Source organism: Aulonocara stuartgranti (assembly GCF_965226115.1).
Source record: "Aulonocara stuartgranti genome assembly, chromosome: 1".
Lineage (NCBI taxonomy): Eukaryota > Metazoa > Chordata > Actinopteri > Cichliformes > Cichlidae > Aulonocara > Aulonocara stuartgranti.
In genome coordinates this window covers 36,842,450-36,861,729 of record NC_138939.1, presented here as the reverse complement: position 1 = coordinate 36,861,729, position 19,280 = coordinate 36,842,450, and the positions used below count along the sequence as shown (strand labels likewise).

General features: G+C 44.6%; 1 protein-coding gene across 2 annotated transcripts in view; it reads left to right on the top strand.

The window, feature by feature from the left end:
• crtc3 (CREB regulated transcription coactivator 3) overlaps nt 1-15,919 on the top strand; it is a 47,448-nt gene extending 31,529 nt beyond the window's left edge. For both annotated transcript variants that reach the window (XM_082532634.1, XM_082532635.1), the window contains 9 exons: nt 4,467-4,505; nt 4,586-4,671; nt 5,995-6,044; nt 6,744-6,964; nt 9,629-9,864; nt 10,146-10,313; nt 11,976-12,059; nt 12,392-12,599; nt 13,481-15,919. In XM_082532634.1, the coding sequence (XP_082388760.1) occupies nt 4,467-4,505; nt 4,586-4,671; nt 5,995-6,044; nt 6,744-6,964; nt 9,629-9,864; nt 10,146-10,313; nt 11,976-12,059; nt 12,392-12,599; nt 13,481-13,686 (1,298 nt within the window). In that variant the 3' untranslated portion in view covers nt 13,687-15,919. The remainder of the gene's footprint in view (nt 1-4,466; nt 4,506-4,585; nt 4,672-5,994; nt 6,045-6,743; nt 6,965-9,628; nt 9,865-10,145; nt 10,314-11,975; nt 12,060-12,391; nt 12,600-13,480) is intronic.
• Nucleotides 15,920-19,280: the final 3,361 nt, after the last annotated feature.

The window sequence follows — 19,280 nt, the reverse complement described above, 5'->3', positions numbered from 1 at the left end:
GCTGTGCATAACAGGGGGACAAAACTAACGACCGAGGAGAGGGGGCAGAAGGAGAATCGCTGTGTTTTTGGGTAAAATCTTCTGTCAGCCACTGAGAAATGCTGTTCTCCAAATCCCGACAGCTGAGATGGAGTGCAGGATTCATCCAGAGTGAGGCTGCTTTATATTCCCAACCAGAGGGCGGGATGTAAACCTGGAATCTGTCTTTAACAGCTGACCTGTCGGATGTGTAGAAAAACACAGAGCATTAGTCAGATTCTGACCGACTGTGTTTAAATGACTTGAGAAGTACACACTGTTGCCTATATGCGTCCCCTCTCTCTGACCTTTCAAATCAGCTCAGATGCATTAAAACAGCAGTGTTGAGGAGCAGAAATATGCAGGGCTTGGTTCAGAGGGAGCAGTCGTTAAAGACTGAAGGAATGGATCTTACAGCCTTGTGCTTGTTCTAACAATGATTGCTGCAATGACGGACACGGGGCTAAATGATGCCACAAACAGCAGCAGTGACCTCGTCCTCCTGCAAATCTGAGCAAGTCAGAAAGTCCAAGCTGAATTAATCAGCAGGTTCCATCGCTAACCTGTTTGTGTGCCTGCTTTTTGGTGCCAACAGAGGTTTTTATTCTGCCCTGAGCCACTTAATCAGGTCCTAAATCTAACAGGAACCATCACATGAAAGAATCTGAGGAATAACAGTGTGAAACGCTCCACCAAAAGGCCAGGAAACAGTCCAGCGAGACTAATTACAACCCACTCGTGGATTTAGCCTCAAAAACTTAGCCAATGTGTTACACTTCAGAGTAGAAAGCTGGATCACTGCAATACAGAGCTGATGTGTTTTAGTCATATAGAGTAAGCAGACCGCTCCTATACTGGGCTCATTTCATTGTAATCATGCTAGTTTATGATGTTTGTGTTTCTGTTCCCCTGGTCATTTATTAACAGAGAACACAGTCCAACCAGCTGCATTTCAGGCCAGTAAGCCACTCTAGGCTCAGTTACACAACTCACCATCAGCCCTTTGTGGTTTAAAACAGTCTGTTTATACGTCTGTAGCTGAGCCAAAGAGAGAGAGTCGACTCAGAGTCAAAGAGCTGATCGTCCTCTTCTCTGCACTCGTTAGTCCTTCACTTTGTGCTTCTTTGTTATCTCAGTGCTGATGAAGTGTGGAACAGAAGTGCTCCTGCAGTGGATTCCTACTCCTTCTGTTTAGACAACACATTCAAACAGGATATTGCCTCAAGATCTAACCCAAGAAAGAGCTTCATTTATGCACACAGGGTTGCTTTTGCCTGTATGTTAGTTCCAGCTCGCATGCACTGATGGGAGTGGCTACCCGTGGATCCTAGATGGACGTAGCCACTGTGACCCATTAGTTTTTGTGTTTATAGCATATTGGCCGTTGATCAGTGGGTGGAGTACTGAGTTACCAACTGTTGTTAGCAAACTGCATCCATGAAGTGGACACACAGCACACTGAGTAAAATATTACAGCCTTACGCACCAAACCTGAAGCACAGACTTCTTGGATGGTCTGTGCTGCATTTCAGCTGTAACATTTGCTCGTCTGTTAACGTGCTCCAAAATGCACAAACGGCACCCCAGAGGTCCAGGTCAGCGACTCCAGTTAATGGAGGTGAGGCCCAGCATGCAGCTATGGGACTACAGCTGTCAGCACACCTCGTACTTAAACAAAATCCAAACAGGTGTGCTATGAAGGGAGAAATTACCCAAGAAGACCAAAATAACTAAGCGCTAATTTATTTATTTTTTTAAATAATGAAAAAAAAAAGAGGTATTTTAAAATGAAACCTTAACATTAAAGCCTCATTTGGCCATTAGAGGAGCTGCAGCTTGAGACTCCATCAGTCAGAATCCATAAGGTTTCTTTAGTCTCCCATCATTGGAATTGTTAAGAGGCTCAAACCACTGAAGGATTTATGTCTATAAATGAATGTGTAATTATGATAATGTCCGTTGACAATAGTTTAAGTAGTTAAACTTTATTCGGTGCATTTATGTCAAACTGATAAATCATTAACTGTATCTGCAAAGAGCTAATTCTGTTTCTCCAACATGAACTAAGAAGTCTGCGGGGGACTATGCACAGTGCAGTCTGCGCTCACAGCCTGTTGTAAATGTAAAATACATGTTGCACATGACCCACAGGCTCTGTGTCGTTTCCTCTGAAAGAGGCCTTGAGATGGAGCAGCCTGGTGTCACGGCCTCCTGCACAAGCGCACAGAGCTGTGAGGCTCCAGGGCCTCGTTGACACCTCTCAAGGCTTCGGCGGACTTAGAGTGGTGTTAAGCCCTGGCTGATTAAAGAAGCATCTAACTAGAAATTACAGCTATGAGTCACACTGGAGGAATAGGTGGAAACACTTTGGACAGATCAGTTCAGCTGCAGTCTCTAATCGTGAGATTTCGTTTCTGTTGTTGTCAGTAGAAAAGGAGCAGTCTGTGCAGCTGACAGGGCTCTGATTGCTGCTATGCTGTGGCAGTAGACACTAGTGTTTTTTCTTAATCCTGAGCATTTACAACACCCATACTGAGAGCATTGCACGGCCTGATCCGAGCCAGGGACACCAGCCCAACCATTTTCCATGCCAGTTGTCCCGTTTCCGTCCTAGTTGCAGCATTGAGCTACGGGGACTCGACAACCTTTAAAGGGGAAATGTAGCGATGCCAGACGCTTGTCTTGTCTCATTGCTCTATCTGAATGCTGTCTCTGAATTTGAATGGGCCTCAGAGAGAATGAGAGCACGGAAGGAGTCGGGCTGTGGAGATCCTGAAAAGTCTTTGGAAACATCTGTCCTCAAAGCAAATTACAATTATACTTTAAAGGTTTTATTGGATTTATGCTTCACACTACATGCACTAATATGGTCTAAATCCAATGAAACCAAAACACTTCTGACTTGTTCCAAAGGTTGATTCTGGACGTTTTCAGTGGGAGAAACGTTTCGTCATCATCAGGTGACTTCTTCAGTCTCAGCTGACTGCAGGTTTCCCCAACATGATAAACACTACATTTGCACAATGACTGAAAGTAGCACCACTGAGGGAACGATGGAGGTCAGTTCCTTGATCATTAATATGCAGATTATTATAGCCATTGATCAACAACCACCGATCAACGTCCATGAGTACCATTCACAGAGAGCTGGGCTGCAATCACAGCATTATAAGACGGTGAAAGATGAGTGACAAACACTTCTCCCACTCCCACTATGTCCAGATGAACAGAATCAACGTTTAGGGATTTACTTCAATCAATCAATCAAAATTTATTTATATAGCACATTTTTAAGACCGAAGTACACCAAAGTGCTTTCCATTAAAATCGCAGTACAAATAAAATCACAATAAAATATAAATTACAAATATATAAAATAAGATAATTACATAATCTAAATACAGAGCCAGATGTAAATTACCCTAATTCGCCTTAAATGCTAGATCAAACAAATACGTTTTTAAACGTGATTTAAAAGACTGAATGGAATCTGACGCACGAATATGAAGAGGGAGAGTATTCCATAGCCTGGGTGCAGCAACGGCAAAGGCACGGTCTCCTCTGGTCTTCAGCCGAGACCTAGGTTGCACCAAGAGCAGTTGGCCCGATGATCTTAGTACTTACCTGGATGATTGAGCCCTTCTAACCTGTGGTCACAGGTTTGTGGAGCCTTTGTGTTCTGTGGATTTCAGATGCTGCCTCCATGTATTAGACCAGTGCATCCCATTGGAAGCTGGTGCAGTTTGGAGGCAAAGTCAGTGCCTTGGGCTCTTAATTGTGTTGCTTGAGCTCTGCCTGAGCAGTTGCTCTGGTGTAGTGGGGGGCATAAGCCTGCCGGGGCGAGCCGGCTTCAATTTGGGAAGTGTCTGTGCCAAAGTAGCATTGACATGAATTCCAGATTTTCAGCCCTTAAACTTCTATAATAGCAGTCGTAAAAAAATGACCTAAACTCAAGTTTGATGCATGATGAGCTCTGAAGGAGCAAACGAGAGAAACAAAAACTATTTTCCTAATAAGCAACAGAAGTGTTTCACAGGAAGTGGTGTTGCCCACACGATGACTTGGGCAGAGAAAAGAGAAACGCTGGGTGGACGAGACACAGGCATGTGGATCTGCTGTTAAGTCTGGAGGAGTAGAAAGCATCTTTGAGGCATGAGAAAACAACAGTCGTCTCCCAACTTTTCTTCGCCCTCTCTGATTAATAACACGATGCCAGATGCCCAGCTGTTGTTGTTGAAACTGCACAGTAATTGCAGAATGCCAGAGGGCCTGTTACTGTCAGAGAGGCTAATGAGAGCATCAGGCGTGCTGGGATTATTCAAACAGCTGGTTAATATAGAATATCCTCTAACGTTCCTCCGCCTTTGTTTTCTGTGTCTTTCTTCGTCGATCACGCCACTCGCACTCTGCTTCCTGGTTGTTTGCTTCTGATGGAGGCTGGTGTGCAGCGAGTGTAAATGAGGCCGAGGTGGACGGCTCAGGAGACGGTGAGTTGAACCACATTGCACCATATTATACTTGACATTAGGAAACATGTGTGAATGAACGTGCGCCTTTCTCTCTGCAGTCTTCTCCTTCCCCACCATCCCTAACGAGGAGAACCTCATAGGTGTCAGTAAGCCTCTACCCAAGCAGCTGTGGCAGGCCAAGAAGGTGAGAAGTTTGCTCTCTTTTTACATCACTGACCACAGGCTGGCTTCATCCCTGCACATCTGGTTGCATTCTTTCTATGCTGATAGAAACAAACTTGAAAATGGGACCAACAGCACTTGTCTGTGGCAGCGTAGGTGATCGTGACACCGTGGATTCCTGCCGTGGCTCAGGAGAGACTGCAGGTCAAACCAGTCCTTCCTGTCTGATCGTTAGCAGCCAGAAATGTGAGAGGCAAATATACGGAATCAGGAATGTTGAAATTCACAAAGGAACAAGAAATGATTTAAATACACAGAGAGTATGGTGGTCTTTCTAACCCCTCGAGTCACCAGCTGCACATTTGCACATAACACAGTTGCATGCGTGACATTTACTTTTGCACACTGTGTGTGTTTTAAACGTGGACCTTCAGTCAGAACACTGTCTGTCTGATCACAGCATTCTCAAATGTTATGACCACCCATTGCTCAGTGATTAATGTCCCCATTCTTTTTGCTCAATTCTTGGTATTCAGGGGGATTTCTGCTCATTATTGGATGAATACGCTGTGCTGATGCAAAGAGCCGCTCTCAGCACAGATGCTCTGGTTTTGATGCCTGAGCGATCCTTATTTTACTGCTTTTATTCTCTAAGTGTTTGTTGAAATCATTTCTCTGGAATAGCAACATGTGCACGAGCAATAAGCGGTAGTAGAAAAGTGAAATAATGGCGAGCTTTTTCTGCTGCCTGGCGGTAGTGTTCATGTTTTTAACTTGTGCACATGGATGCGTGTTTAAGTGTTCATCATTTCCAAGATGCAGTTTCTAAACAAAGTTCTTCATCGCTGCTCGTCAAGTGCAGCCTATAAATGGTTTGATGCTCCCTTTGGTGGTGCACGGCCCACAGAGTGGCTGGGAAGTAAAGAAGCCACAGTTTAGCACATCTTGACACCGCTGCAGGACTTTTTCTCCTCTTCCTCTCTCTCATGGCAGTTCTGTTTCAACCTCTAATTGAAGCTGTAAATGCTGTGAACATGCTCTGACATGAACGGGAGGCTCCAACATCTCCATGTTGTTAACATTTTAAATGTTGCCTAATTGCTGATCTTTCATGCTCAGTCAAACGCACCGCGTGGCCTAGCCCTGACTGCAGTCACTGGCTGCTGTTGCGTTGCCTTTTTTTAGCACACTAGGTTGTCTTTGATGCAACCTTGAAATAATTTTAGCATAAAATCAAAATGCAGAATTGTTGTTTCAAGAAGTGTAAATGCATGTTCAGGGTTTTCGTTGCTTTATGTCTCAGTTATGTTTTGCGTGTATCATAGTTTTCCTGTTTCTGTTTCAGGTCCAGTCTCTGGCCTCAAGGCCTAAATCCTGTGAAGTGCCTGGAATCAAGTGAGTCTGAGCAGGGTCACTGTGTGTGTTTTCTGCTGTTTTCCTGTGGTCATAACTGACCTGCTGTGGGTGTTTTCCATGGGCAGTAACAACTGCAGCTGATCTAAGGAAACAAAGGAATGCTAGAAATGAAATGCCACGCATTCCCACTGCTTCAAACAGGACGTCCTTTACACCTTTAACCTTTAGAAGTAAGAGGAAGAGTGTTGTTACGACAATCACATGCCGTTGGCATTGTTTAACCATGTTTTGTTGACACTATTTTCCTTCCACCACAAACGACCTCCGGTGTCGTGAATCTCCATTTTTGCCAGGAATGTATTAGCAGCAGCCTTGTGGTACCGTGTGAGACAGCTCTGACCTATATCTTCTCTTTTCATGATACAGAATGCAGTAACAGCTTCTGCAGAGCGTTCATAGACTTGCCCCGGTTGAACATGGAAATAAGAAAGGGAGAACACTGAGTACCAGGTGCCGAGCTGCTCTGTTTATGGAGGCGATCATTTGCTTTATAGTCTGGGGACAGACGAGGCACAGTTGCTGCCCATATGCTATTATTTGGAAATAATTGAAGAAGCAGAGAGTGGGTGGGGAACAGAAGAGAGTGCTTTTCAATTAGTCGCGTTCGTTACTTTAATCCGAATGGTTTGTGGTCAGCGGCGCAGTGTTGAATCAGTGTTCTGTCTGCCTTTCCTACAGCATATTCCCGTCTCCAGAGCAGAACCCCGGGCTGTCCCACTACCAGGGCTCGTTGAGTACCGGGGGCTCCCTGCCAGACCTCAGCAACCTGCAGTTTCCCTCCCCGCTCTCCACGCCGCTGGACCCTGACGACAACATCGGGTACCCCAACATCAGCGGGGGCAGCAGCACCGGAAACCTGCCAGCTGCAATGATGCACCTGGGCATCGGCAACTCACAAGGTTGTGTGTGTGTGTGTGTGTGTGTGTGTGTGTGTGTGTGTGTGTGTGTGTGTGTGTGTGTGTGTGTGTGTGTGTGTGTGTGTGTGTGTGTGTGTGTGTGTGTGTGTGTGTGTGTGTGTGTGCAGGGGCGGATCTAGAGAAATTTTCTTAGGGTGGCATGAGGGTGACAAAGAAATCAAATGGGGTGGCAAAATCAAAGCCCTTTTTTTCCCCCAAACACATATGCAGGTGGTTAAATATGGTTAAAATGATTCAAATGCAGTAAGAATACATGTTTTTCATATAAATATAGTCTACAACTTAATTATTGTATGTAGCCCACATAATTACACACTTTAGTTACATAAAACATGTGAGTTTTGATGTTATGTACCGTATAACCTGTATAATAAATAAATATGCAGCCCAATAAGTATAAAAAGCTACACAACATGGGGCGGTTCATTTACAAACACAAGTCTGACTTAAGTTTCACACTGTTTTTTGTCAGAAAACAATCACATTGTTACATGTTAAATTACACAAAATGTCAGAAATCTGCACTGTCATGAACAAAAATTTAAACCTAATTTTTCATGATTTGTTGGATTAACCCTCTGAGGTCTGAAATACAACCGGCCATTTTTGACTCCTTTTGAGTTTACGTTTGTATTTCACCCTCAGATTGTTTCATTTTATTTTTCCCCTTTGCCTGGTTTGGTTTCATTCTTTCAGCTCAACAGCATGTTGTTGTTTTTTTACTGACATACTGCATTAGTATTACTATTACTATTAATAGTTCTATTACTGATCTGAAATCACACAAAGAACTTAAAATCTTAGTAGTATTTTTTACTGTAAAAAAACACAGACATGCTGGGTAAATATAAATTGTACATTTTGTAAACATATACAACTATTTATCTAAAAATGCAGCCAATACACCTGCTGGTTTTTCATTTTCTACAACCATTTAAAAGTATTACTAAAACTAAAGTGAGAGAACAATCAGGTGTCACAATAAGATGCCCCACAAATGATGTGTGTCAGTAAAAAAAAAAAAAAAGTTTGTCCACCAAAAGACAGAACAGCACAGGGATGAACCTGCAGGCCTGACGACAGGAGGTGTATCACTCCGCTGGTTTTCTACTTAGTGACAGTGTTTACATTGCAAATGTGCCTTTGTGACATTCATTAGTGCCCTCACTGACACACAAAACAAAACGACTACACAACAGAACAACTACACAAGACATGTTATAATTTGACGGTGACTTGCGACTAAACCTAACCCTACCCCCACCCATAACCCTAACCATAACCTTAAGAAGTATTCCGGATGGGTGAGAGAAAAAGAAGTTAATTCAGCGTTGGTGTTGTGCGCATGCGCCGCTTCTGCGCAGAAACATTGGGTAGGATGTTTTTTCAGGTAGGATGGATTCCCAGAACACCGTTACCGTCACTCCCCAATAAAAAAAAAAAAAAAACAAAGTTTTTTTTAATATGCAAGTCATTATGGGAGTTTATTTAAAAAAATACAAAGCTTTATTTCTGTAAAAAAACAAAAATAATCACAAATTAGCAGCTGTTTGTGCAGTTGTGGTCACTGTGGAGCACCCGTGCCTCTCTTGCGCCTGTCGTAGCCATGGTGCTGAATCAACAGTCCACATGTGATAAAGACTCATTTTGACCACGTGGAAATGAGTAAATTACAAACAAATACTTGTTTACACACAAACACAGGACACACACACCAGGGGAAACCTCACAGATACATGGGTGCCTGCCTCCCCTTCTGTTGCTCCTCTTGCCTGATAGCGCAAACTCAAAGTGCCCCCCCTTTCATCACATGACATCACCGCGGACAATCTCTGGCCCGCACACCTCAAATATGTCTGGGACGTTCCAATAATATTGAGCCGTGACCGATCCAAGACCAAAGATGTGAGTCTGCCTGAATTATTCATAAAACACATCACAGCAGTGATTCTGTGGGAGCTCAGTTTAACACAACACTGCTGCTTCCACTTGTCCTTGCAACATTTAGTTGTGGCATACTTGGAGTGAGTAACACGTGCTTTTGATAGATTTTTCTTTGACTTTTAGGACTTTACGCTGAAACAGTCTGGACAGGTGAATAACAGTGCTGATGGGGAAAATACATGAATTTGGGGCTCGAACTGTCCCTTTAACTTAGGAAGCCGAGCTCCGGCACTTTGAGCGAGCTCCAGCTCCATGTCTCTGCCAGCCATACGTTGTTAGTAACTCATTAAAGGCTCTCTCTGTCTCAGAGCTCCCACTGTGAACTCTGCTGCCTGGTCACGCCCATAAATGTCTGTGTATGTTGCGTGTGCGCGTGTGTGTTTGGGCTCCCATGTCGGATACAGTTCAGCTTGGCCGAACACCAAAGTGACAGAGAAACTTTGACCCTCTTTCGGTTCGCTACAAACAGCCCTTTTCTTTCCCCTCAGTTTCCCTCTGTCCTCTCATTTTCCTTTCCTCTGCTCGCCATCTTTCTCTCCCTTCCCAGTCACACAATAAAGTCTAGTGTTGTGAGTCGGGGCCTGGAGAGTATTCTGGAAAAAAGTACATCAGCAGTACCACATACTCTCCTCGTTTACACCGTGCTGGGTCTGAAGCTCGTGTGATTGAGTCCCTGTGTTGCTGTGCTTTCTCTCCCTGCAGGTCTCTCCTCCTCTTTGAGCAACCCTTCAATCCAGGCTTCCCTCAACAACTGTCAGCTGCAGTCTTCGCTCAGCAATCCCTCCATCAACTCGTCCCTGCGCCTGTCCAGCAACTCCCCCCGGCGAAGGCCAGCTCCCATCAGCCCCCTCACCCTGTCTCCTGGGGCCGAGCAGCGCAGGGGTCTGGCCAAGCAGCTGTCTCCGACCATGTCGCCCTCGCTGTCCCCCATCACGCAGGTACACTCACCTCACACACAGGTTTCCCCTGACTAGAGGGAAACACCAGAAAAAGGAGTTATTTCACTGTGTGAACGACTGCTGTCACAAAGAAGGATCCAAAATTCAACGTACGCATAACAAAGCAAAGCATTTCCTCCAAGTTACTCATTTACATTGCAGAAAACACGCTGGTGTCATTGTTCAGAGTAATGAAGTAATGACACTACAGTCAGACTGAATTAGCTTCAGGTCTTTATTGGACTTTAGTGACTCCTGCTGGGTTTCTCTGTTGTGGATAGGGAGTTGCTTTGGATACCAGCAATATGCCAAGGGAGCCTCCGCCGCCCTATCCGCTCTACCAACAACCCCAGCATGTAGTGGACCAGGGCCGCCAACACCAGCAGCAGCAGCAGCAGCAGCCCGTCTCTCCGCTTCAGAGCATTCCACTAGACTTCAACATGAGCCAAGTGAGTGAAGAGCGTCTTTGTCTGTCTGTGTGTGTCTGTGTGTGTGTAGAATGGTTAGCATGCACACGCGGGGACACACAGTCATGTCACTAAACAACAGTGTTTGCAGCGTATTATTGATTTTCATACATTTTTGCTTCAGCATTTGAACTGTAACAGACAAGGCTGAGCCTTTATATCTTATTATGGAGTCTGAACAACAAACAAGCCAGTGCAACACTGAGGCTGTAGTTGGATTTGTCAGTCAGCACTTCATATGCGATCATTTTTATGCAGATGTGTTCAGAAGCAGACACACAAAGCCTCCTTTAGTTTCATTCTGTTTTAGCTTTTTGTCCTTTCCTGTGGTTACGGTTAAAGTGACTGAAGCAACATTATATGTACCGTATTTTCACGACCATAAGACGCACTGTGCTAAAAGGCGCAGTCTCAGTTATGTGTGCCATTACTGTATTTAACACACACATAAGGCGCACTGGATCATAGGGCGCATACAAGTACCGTATGCGTATTTAAAAATAAAGCGGGAGCAAACCTGAGTTCGGTACCTTACTCACATTTTTATTACCAGTAATCGTCATCATCAACAACACACAAGCATACAAGTGTGCGTATTTAAAAATAAAGCAGGAGCAAAACAAAGTTTGGTACTCACATTTTTATCATCAATCAAACCCATCGAAGTCCTCATCCTCTGTGTCTGAATTGAACAGCTGCGCTAAATCTCCATCAAACATGCCAGGTTCACTTTCTTCACTGTCAGAGTCACTTTCCGTGCCGTGCGGCTCCTCGGAAATGATGCCGGCTTTTGCGAAAGCTCGAACAACAGTGCCAGCAGACATGTTAGCCCAAGCATCTACAATCCATTGGCAAATTGTGGCGTAACTTGCCCGGCGCTGGTTTCCACTCTTGGTTAAACTGTGGTCTCCATCGGTCATCCATCGCTGGATGTGTTTGTCGCCGATGTGTTTGCTGCAGTAGGAGCGGAAGATGGCCAGCTTTTCCTTATAATCCGCTGGAAGTTGCTGCGCTACCGTAGTCCTGGTCCGGATGGAAAAATGGCACCGTTTCATAAAAAGTGAAAGTGAAACTGCTTTTAGCCGAATGGTGACCGTCGAAACGCTTCTCCCGCTCGTTCTTTGCTCGATGATCGCCTTATGTCCGCGGAAACTCAGCTGCGTTTTCTTGACCTGCCGGAGCTTGTTTTCCAGCTTCCTCCACTTGCGAACCATCGATTCATTAATCTTAAATTCTCTCGCCGCTGCTCGATTTCCATGTTCCTCCGTGTAGCTGATGGCCTTCAGTTTAAACTGTGCTTCGTAAGCGTGTCTCTTTGCCATTTTCAGGGTTGTTAAAACAACGATGTCCTGCATAACGCACATACCTGTTCTTTTATACAGGTATGTGCAATAAAGTCAACGCACACACTTCACCCTTTAGCGTTCTCATGGTGTTCTCTACTACGTCCTCCTTACAACACACAGGGCGCACTGCGCTATAGGGCGCGCCGCACTTTTTGAAGAAAATCTAAGACTTTTAAGTGCGCCTTATGGTCGTGAAAATACGGTAATAATAATAAAGTCTGATATGTTTTGGCAGCACACGTCATCACGAATGAAATGAACTGATTTCCTTCTCATTGTAATGTTTTCTCCCTGATAGCCCAACAATTTGGCAGCTCTCTTCAGCGACCCGTTCATGGAGCCGCAGTTCTGTAATCGCCAGAACAAGATGGTCCCCTATCAGGTGACCACTGTTAAACCTGCAGATGTGCTATGAGAACCTCGAGTGTTTGGTTATTGACACACAGATTCCAGTGTCTGTAATTGTTAAAAGATTGAAATATCTTCTGGGAACATTTTTCCTAAACAAAATCCTGCAGACTGTATGTGTGAAACCTCAAACAAAGATCAAACCAACAGTAAAGTGAGTGCAGTGTTGACAGGACAGATCAGGAGGATGTGACGTTTTTCTTGTGCTGAGAAAACGTGCTACATGGTACAGTCTGCCAGGGTGAATGTGACACCATCTCAGCTCCTTGATTCTTTCTGTTTTTCTCTCCACCTTCTGCCTGCTAGTTGGATCAGTTTGGTCTGTTGGAAAACACAATGAGCTCCACAGCAGGGGGGTCTTGCTTCGATCCGTCGTCCGCCTCCCTCTATTACTCGCAGGCTGCTCAGTCAGGGATGGGTGGCAGCCACAGCAGCCTGCAGGACCAGATGCACATGAGGTCCAATATGTTGTACTCAAACTGCAGCGGAGGACTGCCCAACATCATACTGACTGGTGAGTCTGACGGGGAGAGAGCCGCTGTCATGTCTGGATTAAAAAAAATAAACATGCGAGTATGTAAAACAAACCGAACAGTCGGTGTTTTCCTGACACGCTGGACTGTTTGGATATCCTGGTGCAGGAATCTGAGCCAGTTACACAGCCCTGTTTTTGTCACCCTTACTGTTTGCTATGATGTCACATTGTTATTAGTCTTACTTTTGTTGCTGTTGCTGTTAGTTTGAGTTAACAGCAGTCAGTGACTTTGGCACAGGGAGTCCTCACCAGGCTGCCTGCTGTTCGATTGGATGCGGTGCCACATTTTGGTGCTACTGTTTTCAAACAAAGTCAACATCTGGCTCATTCACGTTAGCAGAGCTAGCTTCGTCTGTCAGGACGGTCCAGCTGAGAGCTCCTCTGCTGGTCACAAGTTGTTTTACTGCACCTCCCGTTTTCCATCTGTCTTTACTGCTTTCGGTGGATCACGGAGCCCCTCCCATCTGTTAACCTGTCTCTGGCTTGCTAACATGAGCCACTGGCCTGTGCAGTTATGGGTGTTAGAAATCACCTGTTTCACAGGATGTTGTGTATTATGATGTTTGCCGTGTTGCAGAGAGCTGGTGGATGTTGAGCTAATGCGGTGCAGCCTCAGACAGCTGCAGTGATTGTGCTGAACTGCAGTGACATTAGTAAATGTCACGCAGCTGCGACCTCGAATTTTCAGTGTTCATTGAAAGCAAAGAATAGGAGAGCGCCGTGCTGACGTTTCTCACTGAAGGGAGATGAACTCACTTTCATGTACGTGACTTTTACCTGTGCTGCTCTTGTGCTTTTTTTTTATTTCTTTTTGGTCTAAGCAAAAAGATCATTGGGCGTTACCTGCTTCTCTCTCTCAGATGACTCCAACCCCAGTCTGTCCAAGGACATCAGCAGTGCGCTCTCCACGGTGCCCGAATGTTTTGACTCAGAGGTAGGCTTCCCGTTGGAGGACGAGCTGCGCATCGAGCCCCTCAGCCTGGACGGACTGAGCATGCTCAGTGATCCCGACATGGTGCTGCCGGACCCATCTGTGGAGGATACTTTCCGCAGTGACAGACTCTGAATGTGAAGAGCACCACATGTCTAAAGAAACACACTCACACACACACACACAGATTTGCAGTGTATAGTGTACAAATCTGAATCTGCATGCAAACAATCCATGTAGGGCCACTGTGCATGCATCCACTGCCACTAAGATTCATGAAATGTGAAACACGCCCACACGGTCATGCCCACTTCGGAAGAAGGAGACTTGTGAACAGACACTGTTTATGCCTGCTCTGAGCAACGTTCCCCTCATGCACGCTTGAGCCCCCCCGCCCTAACACACACACTCACACACACACACACACAGCCCCTCCCGTCTCCACACTCAAAACCTCGAGGACGTCCGACAGGAGCTCGAGTGCTCCCGTCCTTTCACTCATCACCAGCTCACAACACCCTACCCCCACCCCACTCTGCGCCAATCACCATGGTTACGCACCATAGCAACCCCGCCGCTGCTCCAAAAGGCGACGCGAACGCCAGCACGCAATTTACGTTTCTTCAAACGTACGAGTGGAGCTGCGATGAAGTCGAACACCTGCACGACTTTGTTCTGCAGTGAAGTCAGCCGTGGCTGCTTGAACAACAGAAGTGCAGCTCACAGGGATTTGAGCGTCAGATGATTTTGAGATGTTTGCCACAGATTTGTGAATACACGCTTACACACTCGTATACAAGCCTCAGCATCAGTGTGACTAGAATGTATTTACCCACTCGACAAAAAGGGCAAACTGTTTACAAAGAGGACATTTTGATATTGCTACTAAAAAGTTTAGATTTGTGAATTTTCTATCGGAGAAGTCAGATTCTGAGACGTTTTGTTTATTTGCATTTTTGATGGATCTTTCCTGCGTCACACGTGAGCGGCCTGGCACTTCTGTCTGGCACAGCTCGCACAGCTCTGGGCTGAATCCGCTTCAAAGGAACCTGACACATTTTTGCTCATGTGTACGTTCACTGCATATGATTTTATTTTACATTTTGTACCGACTTGTAATGGCGCTTTTTTAAAAAAAGACAAGAAAAAGGGGCGGGGCATGCGCTGTGCTACTGGGTTACTGGTGTTTGTCTTCTGTAGCAGTACATAGCTCCCCTCCCTCCACCAGCACTCTGTGGCTGAAGCTGCTGAGTCGTTCAGGGGGCTCTCGATCACGTGGACTCCGGACATGGTGTAACGTTGCATTTAACCTCTTTTGCACTAATTGATTCTCATTGTGTAGATTCTTTGTTTAAACCTGCAAACCCAAAGAAACAGAATGAAGCCATCACTGAAGACTTTCTATAGCACACATGCAGTTGTTGCAGAAAAGCACCACGAGTTTAATTTTGATGCGAGATGAGTTTTTGTTTCCTGGGTGAAAAGTTTTTCAGATTTGCAGACGATTATGTAATGAATCAAAGTCATTCGGTGCCCTCTAGTGTTTGTTGTAGTCAAATCGAAGGCTGTCGTTTGCTGCCTGCTCGTTTACCTATGCAACTTTTCAAAGAGTTTCAGAAACCTGTAGAACAGGTGCAACTTGGACTTTATGCAGTGTAACAAGGCTCGCCGGTTGAGTCGATGGGCGGGCTCGAGTTTCCTACAAATTGCGATATTACATCCGTCCGGCGTCCACGGTGGGTGCCGACTCTCGTGAGAGTTTACAGTGATTGATGCAAAGGAACCTGGAGGTGTCCTGCACTGTGTGGACTGTGGCTTCTGTCTGTGTGTCAAAGAGATTCAGTGTCATTATATTTGTCAAAATGAAAATGAAGGGGGGGTGCTGGGGTTACACTGAGGTTGTTTTCTAAAGAGTTTATATTCAGCTACTTGCTCTCTCTTGTTAACTCTGTAAAGACGGTGAGTGAAGGAACCACACAGCAGTTTCTCCTCTCTTCGCTCTGATCCTCCCCGCGTCCCAGCCTGTTTCCTGCTGCCTTACGTCCTTCCTCCCGCGTCAGCTGACTTTAGCTTTAGCTCTGTTTGGTACTGACTGCCTGTCGTTCTTTTCCATCACTATTTAATTCGTTTCTTTTTGGTGTCTTACTTTTTTCTGTTTTGTTTTTTGTTTTTTAGTTGCGTATGAAAATGTACAGTTCTGTTATTTAAAGAATGTTTTTTGTCCACTAGTGTTACTATTTTTTTGTAATGTCATTTGAGTTTTTGTTTTTCCCTAAGATATAAAATTTTATTGGTTTGTATCATACGTTATAGTGCTTTTCTTTCTGATTTAATATAAACAATAAAACTCTATACTGTGCATTAAGTATTAATGTTGTCCTGGCGTTTCTGCTCCTGCCACCAGATGGCAGCAGTGTGGTGTACCTCACACTTACAGTCGAACACACGCTCGCTTGAAACCAATATAACTGTACTCTGTAAAGAGACAAGTCCCTTAAAGGGACGTCTGATTTGATTGGTTCCGATGTTTGTAAGCGCTGCACAAACTAACAGCATCACTGCAGGAAGCCTCTTTAAACCACAGCTAGTTCAGCTGATGAGCTCAACACGTGCAGTTTCCTTTGCCCTCATGTTTTCTGTAAGTGGTCTACAAACAACATTTGTTAGTGTCTGTCAGGATTCAAATGCAGATTATTTATTTACAAGTTTCCTATATGCATTAATGTACACATCCCCACACACCATGATGTCAGAGGTCAGTGGAAAACTGTTTCACACTGATGGAAAGGGTAGCTCTGAATGTACATGTCAGCCCTTAGAGCAGATGTGCTGTTAGAAACAGTCCCCGGTGTGGTTGTTTCCTATCAGAACAGGGAGCTGAGGCTGCAATTTACATGGCATCGCCAAACATCGGAAGATAAATGGTTGGAAAAATGATCATCCACCTGATGTGTCTCAATTTGTGCTGCAACATCTGGATGATGAGGTCAGAATTTGATGTAAACAAATGAAAACACGACTCCTTCTTGTATCAGTGGATCAGGTGCTGTAACGGTGTGGAGGACATTGTCTTTACACACTTCGGGCTCCTTGTTACCAATTAAATCAATCAAACACCACAGCCTACATAAATACTATTCTCCTTTCATATCCATCCCTTCTGATAGCTGCTTCCTGCAGGATATTGTGCCATGCCACAAAAATTGAAATGCATCAAACTAGTTTCTTGTCCTTTTAGTTACATCTTAATCCAGTCGAACACACATCATGGATGTGCAAAAATCTGCAGCAACTGTGTGATGCTGTCGTGTCAGTAGTGATCCAAATCTCTGATGAATGTTTCCAGCAACTTGCTGAAACTGTGCCACAAAGACTTGAGGCAGTTCTGAATGCAAAAGGTGATCCAACCTAGTACTGGTGTAGCTAATGATGTGGATGCTGGCATCAAATAAAACATGACCAAAGTTGCATATAATCTGTCATCTAAGTTTCTGAGGGTTTTTTTCTTTTAGCTCCACATGACATCAAGGATATCCTCACATTGAAAACACGCTCAGTTGTCTTTATGTTATGACGGTCAGCCACTGGAAAGAGCTTTAGGTTAAAGGAAGGACTGCTTGTTTCAAATGATGGCTAATTGCGCGACTGCACAAAGTCCTGGTATAAGATTTTTTTTTTAAAGATGATTTTGAACCGTGAATCATGCAAAGCTCCTCCTAGCAGAGCCCAAGAATAAAAACATGAAGCTGTGAATGAGCACAATAGCGTCACGTTACTCTCGAGTGTCTGATGACTACAGTACTCGATCGAGTGCCGGCACATAGACCTGTTCATGTGTATTTATTAGCACTGCTGCTCTGTGTTTATACGTTCAAGCTGAAGTCAGATGGTAACAATTTGATAATGTTTGTTCCTCTGTACCTGCCAGCAAAGGCAATAAACTGTGGGATTAAGTCGAAATCTAGTCTTCTCTCTGTCTAAGAACTCTAAATTTCAGCTGAAGCTATGAGAGAAAAAGCGTTTCCCAGAGTTTTAGTCATCTCAGTGTGTTCGCCTGCTTCGTGCTCATCCTCACAGCTGCCGTAAGAAGATGGTAATACTAATTGTTGACTCTGCAGTAAACACTATTTCATATAAAATGTGACATCTGTTGCCCCGCGGGGGATAATTACAGTCCCTGGAACCACACATGCAAACAGTATAGACTTTACATAGCAGTGTGAGAGGACAGTGTGGGCCATGGAAATCAGCCAGGCTTCATATATCAAATGCAGTCTGGGAGTGAGTTCCCAAAACAACTACGCACACACACACACACACACACACACACACAGTAAGGGAGCTGAACAGATAATCAGTCCTCAGTCAGAGAGCTGGAGTAGCTCCACAGAGTGAGTCTGGGCAGGTCAGGATGCCAGCCTGACATTCCTCTGAGGATGATGTGTGTGTTTGTGTGTACTGTCCAGCTGGTGGGAACCTGGAGGAGTACTGAACTGAGCTGCTGCCGAAAAGTAATTAATGAACTGGTTTAAGCTGCCGGCAGTCCTGCAGTGCACCAGCTGATTTCTGTTTAAACCAGTTAAGAACAAAGTTGGTCGTGGAGTCGTTAGCTGGTCACAAAAAGCCATCTATTTATTATTTAATGTTACTTTGAGTTTTGGTGTGAGATAAAAATATCAATCAGGGCTTTCTGGGTCTTTCAACTGCATCTTTGTCTAAGGATGAGGTTTGTTGTGTACACAGAGAATAATCCTTAAAGCATTCATGTTCTCAGATGCAGTCAAAAGTTTGCAGCAGTTTGTTTTATATAACTTTGTGAGTTTGGGTGAGATTTTTACAGGCAAGCTAAAACGAGGAGACGGGGGACCCATGGCCTACATCAGGATGTCATTACTCTGAAATGCATAGAGTCACAACTAAAAGGTGATCTTAGAATAGGATGCAATCGTGGAAGTCAGGACTCTCCATTTCCAGTTTGTGTCACACTTTTCACAGTTGTACCGCCCCATGGCAAGTCGTTTTTGTGTCTGCAGACAAATCAGCTTCTTCCATTACAACTACTGGCAACCTGCTAGTGATTAAAGCACTGTGTATAGCAGTGTTTGGCAATCAGCTGCATCCAGGAACCACTAAATGGTTGGGGGATACACACCTTCCCCTCATTGCTGGTGGCTGACCAGTCTGTGTGTGGCTGCAGTGTAAGCTGATTTACTATCAGGTAATATTATAGCTTGACTCTCACGATGCTCGTCATTCATCTCAAACATTTGCTGAACTATTTAAGTCCTTTTTTGCCTTGAGGTTCTGATAAGGTCAGACAGATTTAATGCTGTTGCAGGTTTGTCTTTTCTAGGTTTGTGCACACGATGATGTTAATTTGCATGATGATTGTCGACAACAATGATCTCTGTCTACGGCTCTGGTGTCACCTGCTTTTTCTCAGAAACACACAAAAGCAGCTGTGCTTCTTCTCCATCATTCATTTCCACCCAGAGCATGATGGGAAATTCATTAAAATCAATCTAGTTCTATCTTTCCCCCATCTTTGAAAAACTACACATTGACTTTGACCTTCTTCGGTGCATGTTCAGAATTTCATGTTTGCAGTGGATTATTTCAAAAGAGCTCAAAATCTGTGAGATACAAAGTACACCAAGATTTTCTGTATCAGGACATCATAAAAATCTCTGGCAGGTCTTAATTGGAGATAATATATAAGACTGGAGATT